Source organism: Rhinolophus sinicus, linkage group LG16 (assembly GCF_036562045.2).
Source record: "Rhinolophus sinicus isolate RSC01 linkage group LG16, ASM3656204v1, whole genome shotgun sequence".
Classification (NCBI taxonomy): domain Eukaryota; kingdom Metazoa; phylum Chordata; class Mammalia; order Chiroptera; family Rhinolophidae; genus Rhinolophus; species Rhinolophus sinicus.
Window position 1 is genome coordinate 19,322,815 of NC_133765.1, and position 23,354 is coordinate 19,346,168.

A 23,354-nucleotide genomic window follows, 5' to 3' on the forward strand; every position below is an offset into this window, starting at 1 on the left:
ACAAATGAAAAATCTGAAATGTCAGTGGATCGTGGTAGCCTGGGCAAAAGAGGGGGTGAAAGAGACTTGATGGTATTTGGATCGATGCATTTAGGTTCCTCATGCGCCACTCCACATGGGTCGTCTAGCTCAGCTGAATCCAGTGGCCAGGGCATCTGGATCCTGAAGGCGAGTCCCAACCATGTGTTGAACTTGGACATGTCACTTTCTCTCTGGCCCTCTGTGTCTTCAGCTGTAAAACAGTGGATTGGAACACGACTCTGAGACTCCTTCCAGCTCTAACATAGTTTATCTAGTAATCGTTGTTGGCATTCACATTACATGCTACATATTACAGGTTCCTTCCAAAAATCATGTTTTGAATTTTGGTTTCAACCCTCTTCCTCCAACGAATCCAGTGGAAGGATTCCACTTGATTTGCCATAGTTCTGTAAAACTGTGACTTAGTGAACTGGCCTTGTAGATCCAGATGTGGCCATTACCCTAAGAAGTATTGGTCTACATACTCATGTGTCTCCCTTTTGGCTTGTTCATACGTTTTGTGCTTTACCTGCCTCAGACCAAGAAGAACAAAGGGTTTTCTGTTTGCTAGTGTATCACAAAATCCTTCTATTGAAGGGTAATTGCGTAGTATATGAGTCACACTTTCAAAGTGTGCTGTGCTGTTTATTTCCCATGACATGACGTTGATGGTTTCCTCTGTAAACATGCCCTTTTGCATTAGACTGTGATCGTAGGACCCCACCCAAGTGTTAGACCCAAACTATCTTCTCTCTGGACCCCAGGCATTTTTCAGGCTGACTCACTCTGTGACGAACTTACATGCTTTCAGGAAATTACCACTCATTACAAAAGTATCCCTAGAAAATCTACATTTGGAAGAAATTTGCTACTTCCACATTCATAAAAGAGGAACGTCAGTAGTTTCAGTTTTTTCAGCATCCACCGTTTGTGTAATATGCGATTACTGCCATGTATGAGTCAGTACCTGAAAGGTGATTATTTGTAAAGAGGGCGGGCTGGATTAGCTCATAAGTTGCAGGGCGGGGACAGTGACAGGATACTGGAGCAGAGTGGTCTAATGCAGCGTGAGGTTTGAAGCCCCTACTGGTAAAGAACTGGGCTTAAGTGAGATACCATTCTTTTGGCTGAGTAAAATGGCCACAGAACCAATCCTGAAAGTCAAAGCAGGGCTGCAACATTTCACTTTATAAAGGGGAAATGGTCTGGAATCAGAGGAGACATTGTAAGATTTCAGGACAGACAGCTGGTTGTGAAAGGGAGAGTTCTGAACTGGCCACCCACCCCTGGCTCCACTTCATCTCAGATGAAAAATGAGAGTATCCCAATCTGGCTGATCATCAGAATTGTTGGGAAGCTTTAAAAATTATGTATTCTTTGGTCTCGCCCTGAGAGTTTTGGCAAGGGCCTAGATCTTTGTTTTTTAAAAGCCCCCAGGTCATTCTGATGACAAGCCAGATTTAGGGACCATGGACAGAGGAGCTGCAAGGTTCCCTTCAGGGCACCTTTGTTAAGTGGCAAATGAACATTTCTGGTGGTGATTTTGTTGGAATATAGTCCTTTCATGTCCCTGAGGTCAAGTCTGACATCTCCAGAGCTGAGAGAGAAGATAGGCTGGTAGTGTAGTTACTGCTGAAATGAGCCCCTGGGATCAATGGCACAGAGGTGATGCGATGATTTTGTTTTACCAGATAGCATTTTATGGGTTTCCAGGAGATAGACGCGGGTCCCAAGGGGCAGTGTGACCTTCACCATACACAACACACTCCTGTTAGCGCCTGTCAGTCAGTATGCCGGCAGGAAACCTTCGTTCCCCTTCCCATCTGTAAATTTCTCTTGTGCCAGAGAAACATCTGGTTATCCGTCTGTATCAGAACTTTTAAGAGCATCGTTGTAATACCTTGTATTGAACAGCACCGCAGTTTTTCTGAACCCTTTAGCAACAACAGCTCACCGAGGGGGGCAGGGCAAATGTTAGAGCCATTTTACAAATGGGAAGTCTAGTTGGTAGCAGAGTGGGTTCCAGAATAGAGATCTGTTGACACCAAATCCCATACTCTGAACAATACCGTGTCACTAATAGTAAAAGGTGCGCTCAGTACAGAAGTTAGACAGTGACAGCAAGAGATGGATGTGAGCTACCTGCCCGCCAGGGCTTGCTGTGTACTGGAGGTGACTCCATGCTCCGAGGGCTCCGACTGTTTAAATGTGAGGTGGATTTGAGTGTACTGACTTGAAAAGTTGTCTGTGATGACACACATGAGCATTCACTTTAGGTGCCCTTCCCCCAGCATCACGCTCTTGAAAAATTTATACCAATAGTTTCCTTTATTGAAACAGACTTCCTTTTTTTTTGTTACTAGTATAAGGAGAAACTGCAATTCCAAAATCTATGCGTCCTCACTCACTGCAAGCTGTCCTCGGGGGTGGGGAAGAGGACACAGCTCTTGCAGAGGGGCAGCGAGGAGGGAGGGTCTGACAGGGTGTAAGGGTACTTGAACTCTGGGCATCACCAACTGTGTGACCTTGGTCGAGTTGTTTCACCTTTCTGGGTTCTGTTTTTACACTTTCAAGAAAATGTTTCCAAGATCTTTGCCTGCTCTAAGATTCATGTTCTTTTTATGGTAGGAAAAAGAAGCTCTTGCAATTGGCTGAGTAGAAATACAACCTATATGTTTACTGCTATGGGATTAAATTCCATAACTAGCAACAAAGTAACCTCTCTCAAGGAGCTGTTCTGAAGTTTCTGGAAGCTTTCAGAAACACCCACCTTGTAGCAGCTTCACTCTTTCTGTATAGGGTCCGGCATTGCTTCATGATGAAGGGAGGATACTTGGAGAAATGCATCGTCAGGTGACTTTGCTATTGTGCAAACATCATAGGGTGTGCTTACACAACCTACATGATACAGCCAACTGCTCACCTAGGCTATGTGGCAGAGCACAGCACCATCATATAATATCTGTGGTTGACGAAATGTTATGCAGCACGTGTGTGTGTGTGTGTAGCATCACTTTCCCCAATGTGGAAATAGCTTTGTCCTTTATCTAATTATAAAGATGTGTTCATTAAAAAAAAAAAAGTCAGGAAGCATTGCAAAATAATGTAGATGGAAACGATTATGACCTGTAATCACAACCCACAGGAACACAGTTAACGTTTTGGTGAACACAGCCCTTCCAGGCCTTTGGCTGTGTTTAGGAGTATGTATCGTTCATTTAATTTTTATTTTTAATGAGACAGTTTTGAAAAATTTAACACGTGATCAGGTAACAATTCAAATAGTAAAGAAGGGTTTGATAAATGAGCCGCCCACTCGCTGCACCACCTACTACTCCCGGTCTCACTCTCCAGAAGCACGCGTGCATTTTTAGCATTTCCAGTGTATCTTCCCAGAAATTCCATACTTACAGTTGTTTTTGTTATTCAAAGTTGATGTAATTTTTTTCCAGTTTTATTGAGAAATAATTGACATACATCACTATATAAGTTGGTGTAGCGAGCATGATGATTTGATTTACATACATTGTGAAATGATAACTACTGCAGTAGGTTCAGCTAATCTCCATTATCTTATGTATTATAGACACAATAAGAAGAAAAGAAGAAAAATCTTTTCTCCTTGTGATGAACTAAGATTAACTTTCCTGTATATTATATAGTAGTGTTAACTTAGTCATCATGTTACATACACCCCTGCTACTTATTTATCTTCTCATTGAAAGTTTGTACCTTTGACCACCTTCCTCCAATTCCCCCACCCCAGCCTTTGCAATCTCATTTCTTTAATGACTTTGGGTTTGTTTGTTTGCTTTAGATTCCACATACAAGTGAGATCACACAGTATTTGTCTTTCTCTGTCTTGTTTCATTGAGCATACTAATGCCTTCGAGGTCTATCCACGTTGTCTCAAATGGTAGGATTTCCTCATTTTTTATGGCTGAATAATATACTATCGTATACATATATACACCACAACTTCTTTATCCGTTCATCCATCAATGGACACAGGTTGTTTCCCTGTCTTGGCTATTATAAATAATGCTGCTGTGACTTAATTTTTAAGTTGCCTTTACTGAGGTATTAATTTACATTCAATTAAAACACCTTTGGAAAGCATACAGTTGGTTGGTTTTTGAGAAATGTATACACCTGAGTAGTAACTGCCGTACTCCAGACAGAGAGCATGCGTTCCTTTGCAGTCAGTGTCCCCCCAGGGCTGCTTCTAATCACTCATCTGCTTTCTGTCACTATAGATTAGATTTGTCGTTTAAGAAATTTTATATAAATGGAATATACTCAGTTATATTGGTTTATTTCACTGAGCATAATGTTGAGATCCATACGTGTTATTGCATATATTGGGAGTTAAGTCCTTTTTATTGTTGAGTAGTATTTAATTGGGTGGATTATATCACAAATTATTTTTAATCCTTTATCTGTTGGTGGACATTTGGGTTGTTTGCAACTTTTGACTATTATGTATGAGTATAAAGTCTATATGAATATTTGCATACGCATGTTAGTCTTTGTGTGGACATTTGTTTTCATTTCTGTTGTGTAAATACCTAAAAGTAGAATTACTTGGTTTTAAGTAAGTTTGTATTTAACTTTATAAGAAACTACCAAACTGTTTTGAAAGTTATTGTACCATTTAGTATTCTCATTAGTAATATATTACAGTTTCTGTGATCTTGCTAAATTCACTTATTCTGTCTAGTAACTTGTTTGTAGAAGTTTACATTGTAGATATTCTGTTTTTAATTTTAGAAATTTCAAGTGTTGTTGTTTTTTTTATCTTCCATTTCTCTCATGTTCATATTTTCCTTTAAATCCTTGAGCTTATGTATATATCTGTATCAAAGTTCTTTTCTCCTAATTTCATCATCATCTGTCTTCCTGGGTCCGTTTCTATTGACTGATTTGTTTTTTCCCCTTTCCTGGTTATCTTTTCTTGCTTCTTTACATGTCTAATGATTTTGATTCAGTGCTATGTATTGTGAGTTTTACTTTGTCCAATGCTGGATTTTGTTTTCTTACAAATAGTGTTAGGTTTTATTCTAGCGGGTAATTAATGTATTTGTGGATCACTTTGATCCTTTTATGCTTGTTTGGAAGCTTTGTTAGGATAAATTTAGAGTAGCTTTTACTCTGGACTAGTTTAGCCCTGCTACTGTACTGAGGTGTGACCCTTCTGGGATATCTACTAAATGCCCTGAGTATTCAGTGAGGACTTTCCATCTGGCCTGTTGAATGCAAATGTTTCCTGGTCCTGTGTGAGCTCTGGGAATTTAACCAGTTTGGCTTACAGCTCTCTGATTATTCTTTGTGAGCCTCATGAAATTTAACCATAGACACGCATGGTTCAGTTCTCAGCAAGAGACTCAGAGGAACCCTTCTGTAGATTTAAGGAATTCTTCTCTGCATAGCTCTTGTTCTCTACCTTACAGAACCTAGCTCATTATTGGTGTAAATGTTTCATTACAAACAAGCAGGACTCACTTCAGCAGGGACACTTGGAGGGGTCTTTTTTATTATTAAAGTGTTCTGGGACCAATTACAATGTTTGCACGCATGTGCACAGTTGTGTGTGTATGTATGTGTGTGTTTCCCCACACCAATAATTCTCTCTCACCAGCTGGGTGTCCTACAGTTCAACTCAATTCTGACACTGACGTCCCAGAGATAGCATAAGATTCCACAGGTTGAGGGTTCAGTCCCACAAGACTGCCCTCCACGTCAGATGTCAATCTCAAATCCAGGTTGTCATCTGTGCTACTGACTGGCTGTAGATTACAGGTTCCAATGACCACCTCCTTGGGTTACACGTTGAACGTACTCTAAAAGAGTCAGGAGGATTTAGCCAGAAAGAATGACAAAGATTTATTCAAGGGTCGTAAGGATTTGCAAACCAGAAACCCTACTAGGCAATACCTAGAATGTTCTGAAGGAAAAAGAAAAGTCGAAGAGTTTTGTAATAAAAAGTACATTCTTGAGAAGCATGTATTCTGCATTCTTAGCCCCCAGATTGGTCCAAGGTGGCATTCGTCGAATGTCCGGTAGTCTAGATTGTGGGACATTTTCTTCTTGAGGTCATTCGTATGGTTAACTGAAGGTTTGATGTATGTCTAGGCATTAATGCTCAACTCACTGATGTGCTTTCAGGTATTGACATGGGACTAGAAAGTTCAAACCTTTAAGGTCTCAGAGTTAGTTAAAAATAATTGTTTCCTTATGTTCCAGCCTTGAGGTTAATAATTTAGCAACTTAACCACAGTGACTCCATTTTATTTCTCCACTCTATTCCTCAAGGTTCAGGGCTCTGTCCTCCACGAGCCCCTCACCCCAACTTTAGACGCCAGTCTGACCACATGGTTTTAAATCAGAGGTTCCCATGACCCTTTTCTTGGGTTCAGCTAATTTGCTAGAGCAGGTCACAGGACTCAGAAGCATTTTAACTTACTAGATTACTGGTTTATTACAAAGTATATTAAAGGATTTGAATCAACAGCAAGATTAAGAGATACATAGGGCCAGTTCTCAAAGGAGTTTCTGTCCTCATGGAGTTTGGAGCCCTGAACAGTGGCACAGGGGATGTGTCCTGGTTCCCAAACCTGTAAGTTCTCTGAACTCTGTCCTTTTGGGTTTTTTGAAAGCTTCGTACACATGATGAATCAAACCATTGGCCATTGGTGATTGATTCAGCCTTCAGCCCCCTAGCCCCTCCCAGGAAATCAGGGTGGTGGGATAGAAAATTTCTACTCTCTATTTATGGTTGGTTCCCTAGCAACCAGCCCCCGTCCTTAGGTGCTCTCCAAAAGTCACCTCATTGACGTAAACCCAGTTGTGATGGAAAGGGACTTAGGACTAACAAGATACCCATTTCACCTTTATGGCTCTGAAGATTCTAGGAACTGAGGGCAAGAGACCAAATGTTATAACAAAAGATACGCCCTTTGCTCTTATCATTCAGGAAATTCCAAGGGTATTGGGAACTGTGAGCCAGGAATCATGACCAGATTATATATGAGGAATATATTTGGGTCATCAGAATGATGAATATGTATTTTTTATATAGTAGCACAGTTATATATTGGGAACGATTGCTTGTGGAAGCTGTCACCACTCATTTAAGGCTCCTCAGCCCCTGTGTTGCAGTTTTAAGACACCAGCTGCCTTTCTGCCCCTGTGCTTTGAGTTTAGGGAGGCCAGGGCACATTCTGAATGCCCCAGGGATCCCAGAAGTCCTTCATGTGCTGCTGGTGACTTCACTTTGCTCACTGGATAAGTGTGTGGGAGGAGACGAGAGGTCAGAGGTCACTTTAACATAAAATGTGAGGTTGGGGGCTAGGAGACTGATGACTCAGCTAGAGGAGGGGGACCTGGAGACCACCACCCTCCCTCACCTTTCTTCCGTCCTCCACAGCCTGTCCTTGTTGCCTCTGCCCCCTGTGTGTAACTGTGTCCTCTGTCTTCGTGTCGGTCCATGTGCCCCCACCCCCCCAATCTGCCCCTCTTCTCATCACCTTCTCCTGGTCACTTTGCTGTCTGTTCTAATGGCACCCTCTCTTCCTCTCCTCACAAAAACCATTCCAAAATATTTTGGTGATGTGATTGCTTGTCGTGATTGCTTGCTTACAGGCAGAGTATCTTGGTGTGGGTGCTTGCTTTTCATCATTTTGAATATTTCCTGCCAATCCCTTCTGGCCTTCAAAGTTTCTGTTGAGAAATCAGTTGACAATCTTATGGGAGCTCCCTTGTAGATAACTGCTGTTGTCTTGCTGCCTTCAAGATTCTTTCTTTGTGGGTCAGCCCGGGGTGGCTCAGGTGATTGGAAGCCGTGCTCCTAACGCCGAGGTCACCGGTTTAATTCCCACATGGGCCAGTGAGCTGCGCCCTCTATAGCTAAGATTGTAAACTGGCTCTCCTTGGAGCTGGGCTGCGGTGAGCAGCTGGAGGTCGGTGTGAGCTGCCGTGGGCTGCCATGGGCTGCCATGAGTGGCCGGTGGCCAGCGTGAATGGCCAGCAGCCAGTGAGAACTGCCGTGAGCTGCTGTGAGCAGCCAACCGATGACTAGTGACCGACTACCTCAGCCGAGGGGAGTGCAAGGCCCATAACACCAGCATGGGCTGGAGAGCTGTGCCCTACACAACTAGACTGAGAAACAACAGCTTGAACCGGAGTGGAGGGTGAGGCGGAAGAAGGGGCAAAGAAAGATTCTCTCTTTGTCTTTAACCTTTGGTATTTTAATTATGATGTGTCTTGGTGTTGGCCTCTTTGGGTTCTTGTTTGGGACTCTGTGCACTTCCTGGGCTTGTATGTCTATTTCCTTCACCAGGTTAGGGAAATTTTCTGTCATTATTTCTTCTAATAGGTTTTCAATTCGTTGCTGTCTCTCTCATTCTAGTTATTCCTTCTGATACAAGTGTTGGTACACTTGATCTTGTCCCAGAAGCGCCTTAAACTGTCCTCATTATTTTGGATTATTATTATTTTTTTGCTGTTCTGATTGGGGTGTTTTGTGCTACCTTATCTCCTACATCACTGATTCAGTCTTCTGCTTCATCTAATCTATTGTTGATTCCAATTAATGTGTTCTTCATTTGTTATTGTATCCTTTATTTTGGACTGCTTCTTTTTTATGCTTCCTATCTCTTTGTTGAAGTTCTCCCTTAGATCACTGAGCATCCTTACAACCAGTGTTTGGAACTCTGCAGCTGGCAGATGGCTTGTCTCCATTTTGTTTAGTTATTTTTTCCTGGAGCTTTATTCTCTTCTTTCATTTGGGACATGTTTGTTTGTCTCTCCATTTGGCTGCCTCACTGTGTTTGTTTCTATGGGCTGCTACGTCTCCTGGTCTTAGCAGAGTGGCCTTATGTAGTAGGTGTGCTGTGGGACCCAGTGGTGCAGTCTCCCTGGTCACTAGAGCCAGGTAGGTACTCCGGGTGTGTCCCTTGTGTGGGTTGTGTGTGCCCTCCTGTTGTAGTTGAGCTTTGCTTGCTATTTGCATGTCAGTGGGAGGGACTGACCCTCAGGCTGATTGGTTGTGAGGACTGGCTGTGACTACAGTGGAGCACCTGTGGTGTGGGGGCTGACCCCACAGAGCAGGATGCACTTTAGCAGGGCTCTGGTGTCTACTCAGTCTGCCCTTTGCACCCTCTTGAGTCTGTGGAATTGTTTAATACTGCCAGAAATATTCACTGTTTGGCCCAGCTGAAACCTGACAAGACACTTGAAAGGATTTAATAACATTTTGATCAGAAATTTGGCAAAACTGGAAGCTGAAGATTCAGAACCTGATAGGAAAATTTTTAGGGCCTCTTCCCCTCAGCTAAAGTAAAACTTATGTATCCAGAGGGGGGATAAAAACAAGTTTCTGAAGGGAGAGCAGTCCAGGCTGAGGCTTGAGATGGACAATGTGTGTTTGTCACTGTTGAGGAAGAGCAAGGAGCCAATGTGGCTGGAAGTCGTCAGAGGGCAGAGAGCTAGGAAAGCTGGAGGACCTCGTCACGCCTAGTCTGTCTTCCGAGTGAAGCTGGAGTGATCTAGGTTCTGACTGGGTCACTGGCTGCTGTGGAGACAGAGTGCAGGAGAGCTGGGATGGACAGTATCCCAGCCCGAGAAGGTAGAGGGGGTGTCAGGGTGGGAGTGGGGGAGTTTGGGGGAAGGGACTCTATTCTGGGTATGTTTTGAGGAGTGGACAGGATGCAGTGATGGAGAGGATGGAGGAGCGGGAGAGAAATGACTCCTGATTTTTGACTTGAGCAGATAGAGTGTCAGAGGAAATAGGTAAAACATCAAGACTCAGGTACCTTCATATGGTGTATGATTTGCTTTTTTTAAAATGTGAGCCCACTGCAACATTTTTCACATGTTTATTCTCTGTTTCTTTTGGCTCAGAGTATTTGTAAATTTAGGCTGAATGGCGTGGAACAAGGAATCCGTGCTCCTCCAGAAACAAGCCTCTCAGCCCTGCTCAGACCATGGGGACTCCCTGCCCTTAGAGCAAGTGTTCTAGGCAGCAGTCAGAGCACTGGGAAAGAGGAGACGCTTTCATGAGTTTCTTTTCAGGAACTCACAGTGTCCTGGAACAGCTCAGGGTGTGGTCACACTGCCTGCCCACTTGAGCTGCCCAGGCCTGGCATTGGGGCTTCAGGAGGAGAGCAGGCCTTGAGCGAACAGCACAGAGGGGAGGCAGCAGGTGTGCCTGGAACTGTGGCAGGTTCTGCGTTTGTGTGGCAGTTGTGATTTCAGATACACTGTCCGCTTGTCCCCGTAAGTCAAAAAGGGGGACCAAAACCTTCATAAGTACTTAATGACAAGAGGGGTGTGTAGCGTCTCTAAACCTGGTGACGTCAGATGTCAGGTGTGTTGAGGATGCAGCATGGTCGCCCCAGGGTTTCCTGTGAACGTCCACACAGGATGACATCTGGTGACAGATTCCCCTTGGTCTCTGGCCTTTCCGAGGTGTTCTTTCTTCCTTGACCTGAGGACAGAAGTGCATGTGGTGGGAAAGCTGGCCTGATGGAAATGGGGGGCCCTTTGGGGAAGAATCAGTCCACACGCCCTCCTGCACGGCTTGGAGGTGACTGCGTGGAGCTGGGAGGGCCTGAGGCTTCAGAGTGAGCCATGGTTGGCAGCTGGCCGTTCCCATCATGCACACGGGGCTCTCTCTTGAACACGAGCACCAGCTCGGAGCCGAGCACGCGTGCGGAGTGCTGAATACACACCTTGGCTGAATGGTTGGGTCCTGAGTTCCTGTGTTGGAAGCAGCAGCAGCAGTGGGGGCGTGTGGCACCAAGAGCAGGCCCAGCTTGTTCCGCCTCACCTCAGAGCAGGAGAAGCGCTCTGTGGGGAGCGTGGGCTGCTGGGCTTTTTCTCCCCAGTAATGGAATTCCGAGGTTTTTCTGTGGTATAAAGCAAAGTGTTTTCATTCTTTTATTGTGAACACTTTTGAACAGAGTACAAAAGTTGAGAGGACAGTTACCCACATACACACCCCTTGAACACTTGTCAATGTTTTATCATATCTGCTTTATCTCTGAACCATTTGCAAGTGCACTGCAGACCCAAAGCACTTCAGTCCATGTCTGAGCATAACAACAATGCAGTTTTGTTTGTTCCCTCCTGGCCATGGGGCTTGTGGGCAGGTCAGGTGTTTGGCGAGCAGCCATGTGGAGGATGGGCCCTAGTCAGGAGCCGCTGGGCTCTATGTTCACTCCCTATCTTAGCCCTGCTTCCTTATTTCTAGCCTCAGTTTAGAACTGTAGAAATGTGTGGTGCAAAATTCCAGTTCATAGACAGATCAGTTTGTGCGTTCTCCCACAGCGCCCCGTGTCGTCGTTCCCACCCCTCTCCGTGCTGCGCTGTCTGGGACCCTGGACCGTGGTGAACATGGCTGCATGTTTTTAAACTTGATGTAACGACTGTAGCTCTGTCATGCTCATCTGTCAGCAGGCGGCTGGTAACTTCCTCATACAGTCGTTAAATGAGAATGATGCGTGTGCAGATACTGGGTCCCATGGTGACAGGGAGTGGAGAGTCAGGGGGGACTGTCTTACTTCTTCCCTAATAGGTGTTGAGAAAACAATTGTGGCTGTTAAAATGGGCAAATAGGAAAGGAGATCTCCCTGCGTCAGTTTACTCACAGCCCAGCTCTGTCCTCAGAGAATCTTGGGCTTATTCTAGGGCTGGAGATCTCAGAGGACCTCGGGGCCTCTTGGGGTACTGTGGGGACCTGTGGCAGCCACTCCCCCAGGTAGCTCAGACCCCCTACTCCAGCCTTTGCCTGTCCCGTCTCCCCCGGCCTGGGGACAGCTCTGGGCCTGTACCACTTGGCAACTGCCGCCTGTGGCTTTGAGCAGCCAGTGTGTGGAGGAGCAGAGGACTCCGCCTGAAGATGTGGAACAAGACGAGGCTGAGCTCCCAGTGGAAGGAGTCCCGGGTGGCTGCTCAGACGCCTCAGGGCCCTGCGGGGAGCTCTCTGCTGGGCTTACTCCCCGCAAAGCGCTTTGCTTTCTAAATCATGCTGCAGGCCATGGCTCCTTGGTGCCCAGGGGAGCTTCTGGAGGGGCTGTGCGTGGGCCGGGGACACCAGAGAAGGCCTGCCGGCTGGTGGGGCTGCTAAGAAACCTTCACAAACATGAGCGTGGAATTGAGCAGGGAGAAGCTTGTAGGTGAAGAAATCATCTGGGGGCACTTCATGCTCGTCTGGGCCCCTCGCACAGGCCTCTGAGCCCCGAGACACCACAAGACATCACAGGTCTTCTGCAAGGGGCCCCAACCCACCCCCAGGGAATGAGAATTAGCAGAGAGTACCTGCCACTCCTGTCCACAGCTACCTTGTTTCCTGGCTCAGTCCTGCATGAAATTCACTCTGCTGGGAGCTGCAGTGGGTTGACCTGGAGGGGAAAGTGTCCTCAGGTGTTGGCAGCCAGGGGCCTGCAGAGCCTCACAGTGGCACTAGGTGGCACTCCCATCCAGGAATCCAAACGAGGCTTCGTTCAGTGTGGGAAAGTACACTTACCAAAGGGCTTTTGTTTTTCCCAGAAATGATTTGTCAACTATTGTCTAGAATCTGGAAGGCATTTCCCTACTGAAATAGGTGCTGGAGGTCAGGTTAGAAGGCAGGGAGGGCTGATCTCAGGCCAGATGCTGGGCTGGTTTATGGCTTCCAAACACCCATGGCCGGGGGGGCTTTGAGTGGTCATAAAGGAACTCTGGGAGATGGCGTGGAGCCGCTGATTGGTCATTTTACAGGGGAGAGTGTTGGTATCAGAGGCCACTCAGCAAATGAGAAGCTGGGCTTTTGATCCACAGATTTTTGTTTTTTCCTCGAGTCTGACATGGGCTGGGACTGGTCTGGAAGTACTGGAGGCTTTTGGGAAGTCCGAATAGTCTCCCAGGATCTTCCAGGGTCTGGCATTTCATGTCGCTAGGATTCTGTGTCCGCATGTTCTTGTGCCTTAACTCCTTTTTATCCCATCTCATGTGGTGTTTGGTTGGAGCTTTGAAGTGAGAAGGGGTCTGAAGTCTGGCCAGGGCTCAGAGAATGCTGTGAGCCCACTGGGCTGGAACTTGACATGGCTCACCCCTGCCTCCCTGCTCCTACTGGTGCCTTATAGGACTCGAATATCACAGACGTCCTTGAGGTAGGACCCTCACCGTGTCTCCCCTTCTCCATACGGCAGCGTCCTAGGTCTGTAGGTTGTCACCGAGCTCCTGCTTGGGCTGGATCCAGATGAGGACAGGTGTGTGAGCTGTCTGTGTGCCCCTGTGTCCTGTCCCAAGCTGCCCTGGCCCAGCTGCCCATCTCTTCACAAGCCCTGTAGGCTCTTTCTTCCTGTTCTAAATGTTGCTTTAGAAACTAAATTCTCAGTGGTCAGGAGAAGCTTGGGTTGGTTCCTTGTTCAGTAGCCCAGAGCCAGAAGAATGAGTCTCTGAGGCAACCTGACCAGTGGGTGGTGTGCCGCCTTGGGGCACGACCTGCACAGACCTCAGTGACCAGGCTCCCGAACTGCACCCCCTTTCCTTGGTTTAACAGTATTCCCTGTCCGACTGTCCTCCCCGAGAGAAGTGTTGACGTGGTTCATTCCATCCCACCTTGACTTGGTGGGCATGGGGTAGGGTGCCGACTACGCAGGCTGGGGCTCCACCAGAGAGTCAGGGCACAGAATCCCCCCACGTGTTCTTAATCCCGCGTGCTCAGCCCAATGGCTGACCTTGCCCCCTGGGTTCTGTTTGCTAGTCTACTCAGGGGATTTTGTTTGTCGGGTACATCTGCCTGGAGGTGAGAAGAAGTAGGACTGGGGACAACCTGTGTCTTCTGGATGGGGTGTGGGGAGGAGTGAGGACTTCGATACCTTCTATCTCACCTGGAAGGCTAGAAAATGTGGGTCTAGTGGCTGTCTGCTCAGTCCAGAGAAGCTGGCCAGCACCTGGAGGCTGGGAGCTTTCCCAGAGGGGCAGCTGTGGGGGAGGGTGTGGAAGGGGAATCCGAGAGGAGTGGCCCCAGGAGACCAACCCCTGCTGAGGACTCCCAATTTAGGAGCCTTCCAACCCAGGAGGGATCAGTGGGGAAGCCCCTTGATTCTGATCGGCTGGAGGCTGGTACCCTCTTCCCTCTTAAAGGGGCCTCCAGGTCCGGCAGGGCTGGGCTTGGGGGCGGAGCACAGCTCCGGGTGTCTGGTGTCCGCCCTCCTGCCCCCGCCCTGGCGATCTGAGTGGCTGGAGCCCGAGCCCCGCCCGCCAACCCCAGGCTTCCGTGGAGGAACAGCGTCTCCCGGAGTCGGCGGTGCCTGGAAGCCGAGCGGGACGGGACCACCTGCTGGTGAGTGAGCCCGGCTCCGTAGGGGCTGCCTACCCAGCTGGGAGGCGGCTTTCAGACCTGGAGGGCCGTCCAGCCGCCTGGGGTGTGGGGCACGCCCTTACAGCTTTGCGCCTTGAGGCCCTGGGGCCCGAGGAGCCCACCCCACAGTCTCGATCAACTTGTGGATTTCCCCGTCCGTCCGTCCCCACATGGCGGTCACGGGGCAGGCTGGATGAGCTCACTTCCTCCACATCCTGCAGCATCTCCTGGCCTTAGGGCCAGGAAAAGGGAAGTGCTCGCCTTGCCAAAGGCTCCACGGCGCCTGCAGCGCTGTGAGCTCTGGCCGATTTCCTCAATGCTGCCAGAAGGGCCTGGAGTAGGCGCCAGAGGGGGAGGGAAGCGGCACTGCCCCTCAGCGGGAACTGGAGGTGTCAGCATGTCACCACCTGAGGGGCGGGGAGGGGGTGACATGCTGCTCTTCACCGAGTGCCATTTCCTGCAGTCGCCAAGGATTGCAGGAAAGGAGGTTTCTTTCCTTCCGGAGAGTCCTGTCCCACCTCTACCTGCCCGTCCCTGGGCCTCCCCTCAGGCACTCGCAGGCCCCTCCATTTGCCTCCTTTTCTCTTGCCCAAGGCTGCCCCAAGATGGCTTACCCGTTTCCCCGGGAAGGTCCATTTTCCTTTTCCTTGTGAAGTTTTGTCTGCTTCTAGCCCTGGAACACAGGGAAGGAAGTTTTGGTGGCCCCACCTGGGCGCAGCTGTGTAGTGGCCTTGCTTCAGGGGGGTTGAAGGGTGGAGAAAGCTGCCCTGCCCTCCAGGGTGGGAGTGCTCAGAAAGTCAGGCCAGTAGACACGTGTGTTGAGGGCACTGAGGTTTCTGCTTACGCTTCAGGAGGGGCAACCCTGGCACCCAGTGAGATTTCCACTCAGGAAGCAGGAGCAAATGATGGTGTGGTGTCAGGCTGGACTCAAGCAAGGAGAGCCTGCTGTGGAGTGACAGTCTGACCCGCCCACTGCCTTCCTGGCCTTGCCCAGACTCAGACCTGAATCTATCAAGGTCCTAGGGAACCCGGCAGACCCCACATGCCACCCCCAACCGCCACCTGTAGTCACTGGTAACTGGCCTGGGTCCATCCACCTGCTGCAGTTGGAACGTTCCATTCTACCAAGGGGGGGTGGACTGTTCCCTCTGTCCTGGTTAGTGAGGGGTGAATGGGGATGTTGCAGCACTGCTCGGTGTGAACCCCCAGAACAGCACATCCTGGCAAAGGTGACCCCCCCTCCAGTGCCCTGTTTGGCCATTGCTTCCTACTCACAGGGACTCCCACTGCCCCTGCCGTTTAGGCTCCTGTGTCACAGCTGCCGCCTTGGTCCTGTTCCTTCCATCCTCCCAGGGGAGCAAACCTCTGTCCCCCCAGAGTGTGGGTTTGGAAAGGGAGGTGAGATGTCGACAGCCAGGTCTGGGGGATGAGGCTGCACCAAGCTCTCGTGTGGAAGTGAGGCATAGAGTTTCTGAGCATCCGGGGGTGGGCAGGGGAAATGCCAGCGAGCACCTGAGATTCGCAAGGCCTTTGCCCACTCTCAGAGTGCGGGTGTGGGGAAGGCAGCCAGGATTGGCAGCAACCAGATTGGCCCCGTCCGCCACCAAAGCCACAGAGTTCTTGTGTTCTGTATGGCTGGCCCTTCGGCCCTGTAATGACTTTAAAGTCCGACTCATCTCCACAGTGTCCTTGAGGCTCTCAGGAGAGAAGGAGGGTGTCTGCACTTTCCTGCTTCAGGGCACCCTCCTTTCAGGTTCCTCATCTGGCCTGAGCCCCTGCGAGTCACAATCAGAGCGCCAGAGGGACAGAAAGCTCTGGCTTGGGCTCCAAGGGCCGTCACAGGTCTGGATGGAAGTGAGGCTCTGAGATGGGAAGATGGGAGGCCTGGAGCCCTGCTGGCTGAGACGTGAAGCGTGACCTCTAAGGAACCCCTAGACTCCATCTTACAGCTCTGAGCAGGACAGAGGGTGCCAGGCTCATTTCCTGGGGGGACAACTGAGTTCGTGTCTGCTCCCTGAGGACCTTTTGGGGCCCGCAGGCCGTGATTTGGAAGAAGCCTGACGCCCTGGTCTCAGTGTCCCGTTTAGAAGAGGAGGTAGAGGAGTGGCAGAGCCGGGACTGAGGGGTAAGGACCTCCTGCCCCACCCCTCAGGGAAGTTCGGATTCTCTCCAGTACAGCAGTTCCTTGGGCTGGTCCCACTTAAGCTCCCTCTGCTGTGGAACTAGGGGGTGAGGGTCCGTCCGGCCCTGGTGGGAGGCCCTGGGGAAGAATGAAGTGCAAGCATGGACCTCTGGTTTGAGGACTCGAGGCTTCAGGCCAAACGGGGGTGGTCCGTGGGGTCCTGAACATGCCTTTCTGACTGCACTGCCATGGTCACCATCCCACATAGTAAGACTAAGGAAAACTGGCAGGAGTAGACCGTGGCTCTAGTCCCCGCCTAGGAGGCCTCACTGGCCCCCACCAGTCAATCCCGGGTGTGCGCTCAGTCTGAGCTTTCCAGTTTCTAGAAGCAGGAAGAGAGTCTCGTCTTGGGAGCGAGCCAAGCACCAGACTCAACCCCGATTGCCCGTCAGCCCTCTGGACCTGTTCCCTTGGGGAGCGGTATGAGGCCAAGGCCTGGTGGGCCGCGGGGTGTGTTAGAGGTGACCTGACCATTGTGGAAGGGACTGTTAGCAGGAGGTTCACAGGGCCTAAAGCTGGGGTGCCCGTTGACCTGGTGGGTAGGCGCCCTCCTGCCGGGCCACCCACAGTGAGCTGTCCCTGCCACTCATCAAGGCCAGTGGCCTGGGGAGATGAGTGCTGATGCTGGGGCCTGGACCCGCTCTGGTCTGGGGTGAACCAGGCCTTGCCACCTCTTTGGTCAGGACAGAAATCCATGCGTCTGTCCAGACCTTAGGTGGCCTTGTCCTGGCTCCCATGGGCCCCTGGACACCTGGGGTCTCGTCAACTCCCCAGGCAGGTGCTGGGCTGGCGTTTTCACCTCTGTGGCTGAGATGGGTTTGCTGGGTGTCAGACCATCCGCCTGTGTGGTAGAGCCATGTCTGAGTTGGGGCCTTTTGCTGGATCACAGCACGTTGACCATGTGGGGTCTTGAACTGGATCAGTTCTCTGCCTTCAGAGCTGCTCTGGGGCCTTGTTTCTTCATGCAAAGATGGCCAGGCCCCTGCCCCTGCCCGCCTGCAGCTGGGATTGGAGGCCAGGCCCATGGGGTGTCCTCCCTGGGGCCTTGACTCCCCCAGAGTGAGACACCAACAAGCACGGAGTGTGTGCTCCTCCTGACCTGGGAGGCGACTGGAAGGGCTTTATGGAGGCAGTGTGTCCTCCCAAGAGCCAGGACGCCCCTGTCAAGAGTGCTGTCCCTGTTCCCAAGTGAAGATGAGGAGGGTGGGGGCAGGGGTATGACAGCCTCAGTCCTGACCTGTTCCCATCTCCACACGGCGCCTGGTCCCCTCCCTGCCATCAGCTCACTGGAGCAGGCAGGTGGCCGCCTGGGGCAGAGTGAGCCAAGCTCAGGGCTGGTACTGCAGGACCCAAGCAGGTGTGTGGCCAGTGCCTGTCTCCCAAATAGGCCCATCTCTACACCGGTTTTCCCTGAGGTCACATGGGTGCTTATCTTCCCAGGAGGCCTTGGAGACTCGGTGCCCAGTCTGGGGGGCTCTGAGCAGAGGGCGCTGTGAGGAAGAGCCAGAGCTGGTCAGACGCCCAGGGTCTCATCAGCTGCACCTCTCCTGCTTTCCCTCCCTCATTCCTCAGATGCTACTTTGTCACCTGAATGGAAAATGGGTCAGGTCCCAGCAAGGGAGGGGCTGCCCAAGCCGCAGACTGGGTGACGCTGGGCACCAGCCTGGAGCGCTGGGCTCAGATTCCCGCTGTGCTCCTTGGTCCCAGAAGCACCTGGTCCCCTCCCTGCCATTAGCTCACTGGAGCAGACAGGTGCCCAAGCGGGGGGCAGAGTGAGCTGAGGCAGGGCTGGTGCTGCGGCCCCAGCAGGTGTGTGACAAGTGCCTGTCTTCGTAATAGCCCGGACTCTAACCTGCGCCCCTGAGCCGAGGAAGCGCCCCACCAGCCACCGCGGGGCAGTGACAGCCCGGGAGCGCCTCTGGGGGGAAGGGAGGAAGGAGGAGGAACAAAGGCGAGCGTGCTGGCCCCGCCCTCCCAGCCCGCCCACCATGTGTCAGTCAGAGGCGCGGCGAGGACCGGAGCTCCGAGCAGCGAAATGGTGAGATGCTGCCGGCGGCCTCCTAACCCCGCTGTGCCCCGCTACGACCTCCACAAGGTCAGAGTTCATGTCCAGCGGCCTCGAGGTGGAGGTGGCGGCAGGGGCCCGGGGGATCAGCCCCCGAGGCTGGAAGGGCCTGGCCCAGGGGGCCTGAGCCGGAGAGCCCGCTTCAGGTACCCAGGGAGGAGATCGGGCTGGTGGCCCACTGTCTGTGCTGCACCTTAACTGCTGCCCCCCCCAGGCGCCCCCACCCCGCTCTGGTGTAGCTCTTCCGGGATTGGTCCCTGTGCTTCTGCAGTGAGCAGGGGGGTGGGGGCTGTGGGAGGGGGGAGCAGTGATTTGTCCAGCTTTGCTTGGCCCCGCACCCCCTCCCGGACCTTTTTAAAACACAGTAGGGTGGGATGGGAGAGAAAACTAATGCAGGGAGTCTGGGGAGCTTTGGAGACGCGGCGCCTTCATCGCCATCACAGAATTGGGCCCAGCCATTGGCTCAGTTCTCCATTTTTGCGGCTTTTCATATCAGCTGAGATGTCTCTTTGTTCCTTGGTTTGTTCAGCAATGGGAGACAGAGGACACAGCTTCTCTGAGCATGCACAGGAACAGAGGGGTGCCTTTGTCAGTTGAATGTAGTCTTTTTACAGATGAGGAAACTGAGGCCTGGGAACATTTTCAGAATGGATGGCAGTGTGTCTCCTGATGGCTCCACTGGGGCCTCAGGAGCGTTTTCTAGGGCTTAGGAATGTGACAGGGGACTTGGGTCTCACTGATACGCTTCAGGTGGCCAGGGTTCTAGTGGGAAAGTGGAGCCTGTGCTGAATGCACTGGGTTTGGGCTGGTGGGACCTGGGGAAAGGCCCACCCACCTTTGCTGAAAGGAGGGGCATGGGTCAGATGTATGGTCCCAGCAGACCTGCCAGGTGGCCGGAGGGTGGGGACAGGTTACCCCCTCAGTTTTGGAGAACCTAACCTGGTGAAGAATAACCATGCAGATAAATGGAGCAGTAGCTGTTGGGGTCGGGGGTAGTGTGTGTGTGTGTGTGTTTTCCTTTGCGATTTTTTCAGGCCCAATCCCTTAATATATCAGATGAGGAAATAAGAAGCCTGGGGCGATAAAGATTTCCCCGGACCCTGCATTTGGGTGCTAGCAGCCCCCACTGCCATGTGCTGCTGTGCTGCTAGGGGCTCTGGGCAATCAGACTGTCTCCTGGTGTCCTGGGAGGTGGGGGCTGGGAGACTGGCTCTGTACCCCATTCTCCCTGTGCTGGGTCCAGGTGATGCTTAACCCTGAAAGCGCTTGCTGGGGCCCTCCCATGTTTTGAGCGGTTAGGAGCTGGGCCTAATCCTCTGTGTCTTGGCTGTCACATCCCCTGTCCTCCCCAGCTGGCAGGCAGGTGTGAGAGACCGGGAAGTGAGTCTGCCGACCAGAGGCGGCCAAGCCCTGACTCAAAATGAGGTTGGGATGGGGGCGGGGGGCACGGCCAGTGCTGCCAGACTCCATTGAAAGGCTTGCTGAGGGTGGGGTGGGGGCTCCCAGTCCCTCCCAGACCCTGGCCGCTGACTCTGGCCATGGGTGACATGTGCCCTGCAGGTTGCACTTCCCCCAGCTGGCTCTGCGGCGGAGGCTGGGACAGCTGAGCTGCATGTCCAGACCTGCCCTGAAACTGCGCTCCTGGCCCCTGACGGTTCTCTACTACCTCCTGCCCTTCGGTGCCCTCAGACCACTCAGCCGGGTGGGATGGAGGCCCGTGAGCAGGGTAAGTGTGTGCGGGCTGCTGGCCTGGCCTGCCCCCAAGCATCCTGAGGTGGAACCCAGGAGACCCAAAAGGACACAGATGCTAGAGGTGATGGCTCTGGGGGCTGAGCCCTCTGGGAGGGTCATGTTGAAAGGCGAGTTGGTTGAGAGGGCTGGTCGGTGGCCGTGCGGGTGGCAGACAGGTGACTGAGCGCTCGCTGTCTATTGCCTGCTCTCTGCCAGTGTTTGTGCTATTTGGGGGCTCTCCTTCTGAAAGGAAACCACATTGGGCATTCAAAAAAATGGTGTTTGATTTCCTGTGTTGAGGCCCACGTGAGCTTAGAGGTGATTTTTGAGAAGAATCCAAATTCCTGGACGCCAAGGGTGGTTAGGAAACCTGCAGCCTGTTTGGGCCCTTACGGTTGGGGACGCCTTGGGGACCTGGGAGCCCCAGGCAGTTCCCTGGAGAGCAGGCTGACACCGAGGTGGAAACCTTGCTCCTGAGCCCTTGGAGAACCCGGGGGGGACTCACGAGGGCTTGAAAGCTCACGGGCACCTGGAGGGCCCTGGGTATTAGACCTGGGGGCACTCGGCAGCTCTGGCCACTCCAGTGGACAGGAGTCAGCTGGGAGGAATTCTGGGAGCCACTAATTCAGTACCTCCTAGAGGTGTTTAAAGTTGGAATGAAATTACTTCTATGCCTTGGGGATTTGATGTCTTGGTTGTGTTCAGATAAGCAGCAGCCACCACTTAGAGGCAGGTTCCACTGTGTCAGTGGCACCTGGAAGGGTCGATTGGCCCTGAGACTTTGGCTGGAGGGGCTGATTCCCTCGTGCCCCAGTCCACACAGCTCTGTGGTGGCCGTCACAGGAGCATGCCGCTGAGTGCCAGGCGGAGTCAGCAGGGTCTGTCCAAGCCTCTGAGCCTGGCCTTGGTGACAGTGACAGTCGAATCTGCGTGATGCCCAAGTCCCTAACCTTGTGTGTGTGTTGGGGGGGGCGGGGGGCTGGTGTCCTGCTTCCTGTTGGGACAGGGTGTGTGCTTGGGCTGTAGCCGTTCCCTTGCCCCCATGGCCTCCCGCTCCTTTCTGTGGTCTGGGACGCAGGCAGCACCACCTCCTGCCACAGCCTGTCTGTGCAGGTAGCAGATCCATTTATGCTCCGTCCCCCGATTCAAGAAGTAAGACTGTGCTGGCCAGTCTCTCCCCAGGGACTGGGACAGCTGCTGTCCTACCTCTGCATAGAAAGACGGGACACCTGAGTTGTAAGTCACTGTGTCACGGTCCCGCCAGCACTCGGCTGCTCAGTGTTTGGCAGGCTCAGTCTGGTTCCTCGTGAGAAACAGCACATCACAACGCCGGCGTGGGGTGCCCGGGCCTCCTGAGGTGGCCCTGCCGTGGGGGGAAGCTGACGGGGCAGGCGGCGGGGGAGGGCAGTGGGCTCGGAGTGTGGCTGACACCCGCCCGCCTGTGGCTGCAGGTGGCCCTGTACAAGTCGGTGCCCACGCGCCTGCTGTCGCGGGCCTGGGGCCGCCTCAACCAGGTGGAGCTGCCGCACTGGCTGCGCAGGCCCGTCTACAGTCTGTACATCTGGACCTTCGGGGTGAACATGAAGGAGGCGGCCGTGGAGGACCTGCACCACTACCGCAACCTCAGCGAGTTCTTCCGGCGCAAGCTGAAGCCGCAGGCCCGGCCCGTGTGCGGCCTGCACAGCGTGGTGAGGCCCAGCCCGGCCCTGCCCTGCCCTGCAGCCACTCCTCCCCCAGAAACGCTGCCCAGGGATGGCCGGGCGGGCGTGCCTCCCAGGGAGGAGGAGGCCCTGCCCTGTGTCCCCTCCCGTCCTGACAACAAGCCTCTCCTGGCCCTTCCAGATCAGCCCATCAGATGGGAAAATCCTCAACTTTGGGCAGGTGAAGAACAGTGAGGTGGAGCAGGTGAAGGGAGTCACCTACTCGCTGGAGTCGTTCCTGGGCCCGCGCACCTCCGCCGAGGACCTGCCCTTTCCCCCAGGTGGGTTCTTGCCTGGTCGCAGGCAGGGTTCCTGCTGCAGTGTGACCAGCTGGAGGGCAGAGCGCGAAGCCCGCGGCGGGGCCGGGTGGGGAGGGAATGGACACTGGGAAGGCTGGAGACACAGGGCGGGTCCCGGGCCCGGAATCACTGCCCAGAGCTTCAGGGCCTCCCTGGAGCCTGTGTCCAGGCTGCGTGCCAGCCCTGTGCTGGGTGGTGACGGGCTTGTCTGAGAACCTGGCCCACTTGTCTGCCCCCACAGCCACCTCCTGCAGCTCCTTCAGGAACCAGCTGGTCACCCGAGAAGGGAATGAGCTGTACCACTGTGTCATTTACCTGGCCCCCGGGGACTACCACTGCTTCCACTCCCCCACTGACTGGACTGTGTCCCACCGGCGCCACTTCCCAGGTAGGCCAGGGCCAGCAGAAGTCTGAGAGCTGCCTCCGTAAGCCCCAGACAGATGTCCTCAGCTTCTACGTGTCAGAGGACCCAGGCTGCAGTTTTGGGGTGCTGAAGCTGAGAGTTGATTGCTTTAGTCTGGCAGGGAGTGCGCAGTGGGGGGTAGGCTGGAGTCCAGCCCACTCTGTGTCTGGAATGACATGAGGGGGACACTGGGCTCTGGGAGGCTGGTCCTCCTGCTGGGTGGGGAGTAGCAGTGCCCCTGCTTCCTAGGCTCCCTGATGTCCGTGAACCCTGGCATGGCCCGTTGGATCAAAGAGCTCTTCTGCCACAATGAGCGGGTGGTCCTCACCGGGGACTGGAAACATGGCTTCTTTTCGCTGACAGCTGTGGGGGCCACCAACGTGGGCTCCATCCGCATCTACTTTGACCGGGTGAGCAGAGCCCAGGCCCTGCTGAAGCACACGGGCTGGGTCACTTGGGGTCCCCCTACCCTGTCTCCTGTGCAGTCAGCTCTGTCGTGACAGTTCTAGGAAGGGCTGGGCCCTGAGCTCCTGCCCTGTGCACGCTCTGCTCTCGCCCGGCTGGAGGTGGCTGGAATGAGAGGGACTAACCTCCCCGCCTGGCCCT

At 52.5% G+C, this 23,354-nt stretch overlaps 1 protein-coding gene and 1 long non-coding RNA gene across 11 annotated transcripts in view; one reads left to right on the forward strand and one right to left on the reverse strand.

Annotated features, from left to right (window-relative positions):
- The window catches only part of PISD (phosphatidylserine decarboxylase), a 39,128-nt gene that overhangs the window by 14,266 nt on the left and 1,508 nt on the right, over positions 1–23,354 (forward strand). For 2 of the 9 annotated variants that reach the window (XM_074321176.1, XM_019754249.2), the window contains 5 exons: positions 20,176–20,341; positions 21,798–22,034; positions 22,189–22,327; positions 22,587–22,733; positions 22,998–23,158. In XM_074321176.1, coding sequence (XP_074177277.1) covers positions 20,176–20,341; positions 21,798–22,034; positions 22,189–22,327; positions 22,587–22,733; positions 22,998–23,158 — 850 coding nt within the window. Of the gene's footprint in view, positions 1–13,992; positions 14,351–16,476; positions 16,494–18,389; positions 18,762–18,993; positions 19,135–20,175; positions 20,342–21,797; positions 22,035–22,188; positions 22,328–22,586; positions 22,734–22,997; positions 23,159–23,354 lie in introns of those variants that run through there. The other 7 variants (XM_074321178.1, XM_019754245.2, XM_019754248.2 and 4 more) reach the window with 7 other exon arrangements.
- LOC109459626 (uncharacterized) lies at positions 9,366–15,395 on the reverse strand. Of its 2 annotated transcripts, XR_012492570.1 has the most exons (4): positions 14,983–15,395; positions 12,340–12,422; positions 10,752–10,928; positions 9,366–10,507 (listed from the first exon to the last, which is right to left on the reverse strand). It is a non-coding gene; the product is annotated as an uncharacterized LOC109459626 (long non-coding RNA). The 2 variants fall into 2 exon arrangements; XR_002139424.2 differs by lacking the exon at positions 12,340–12,422.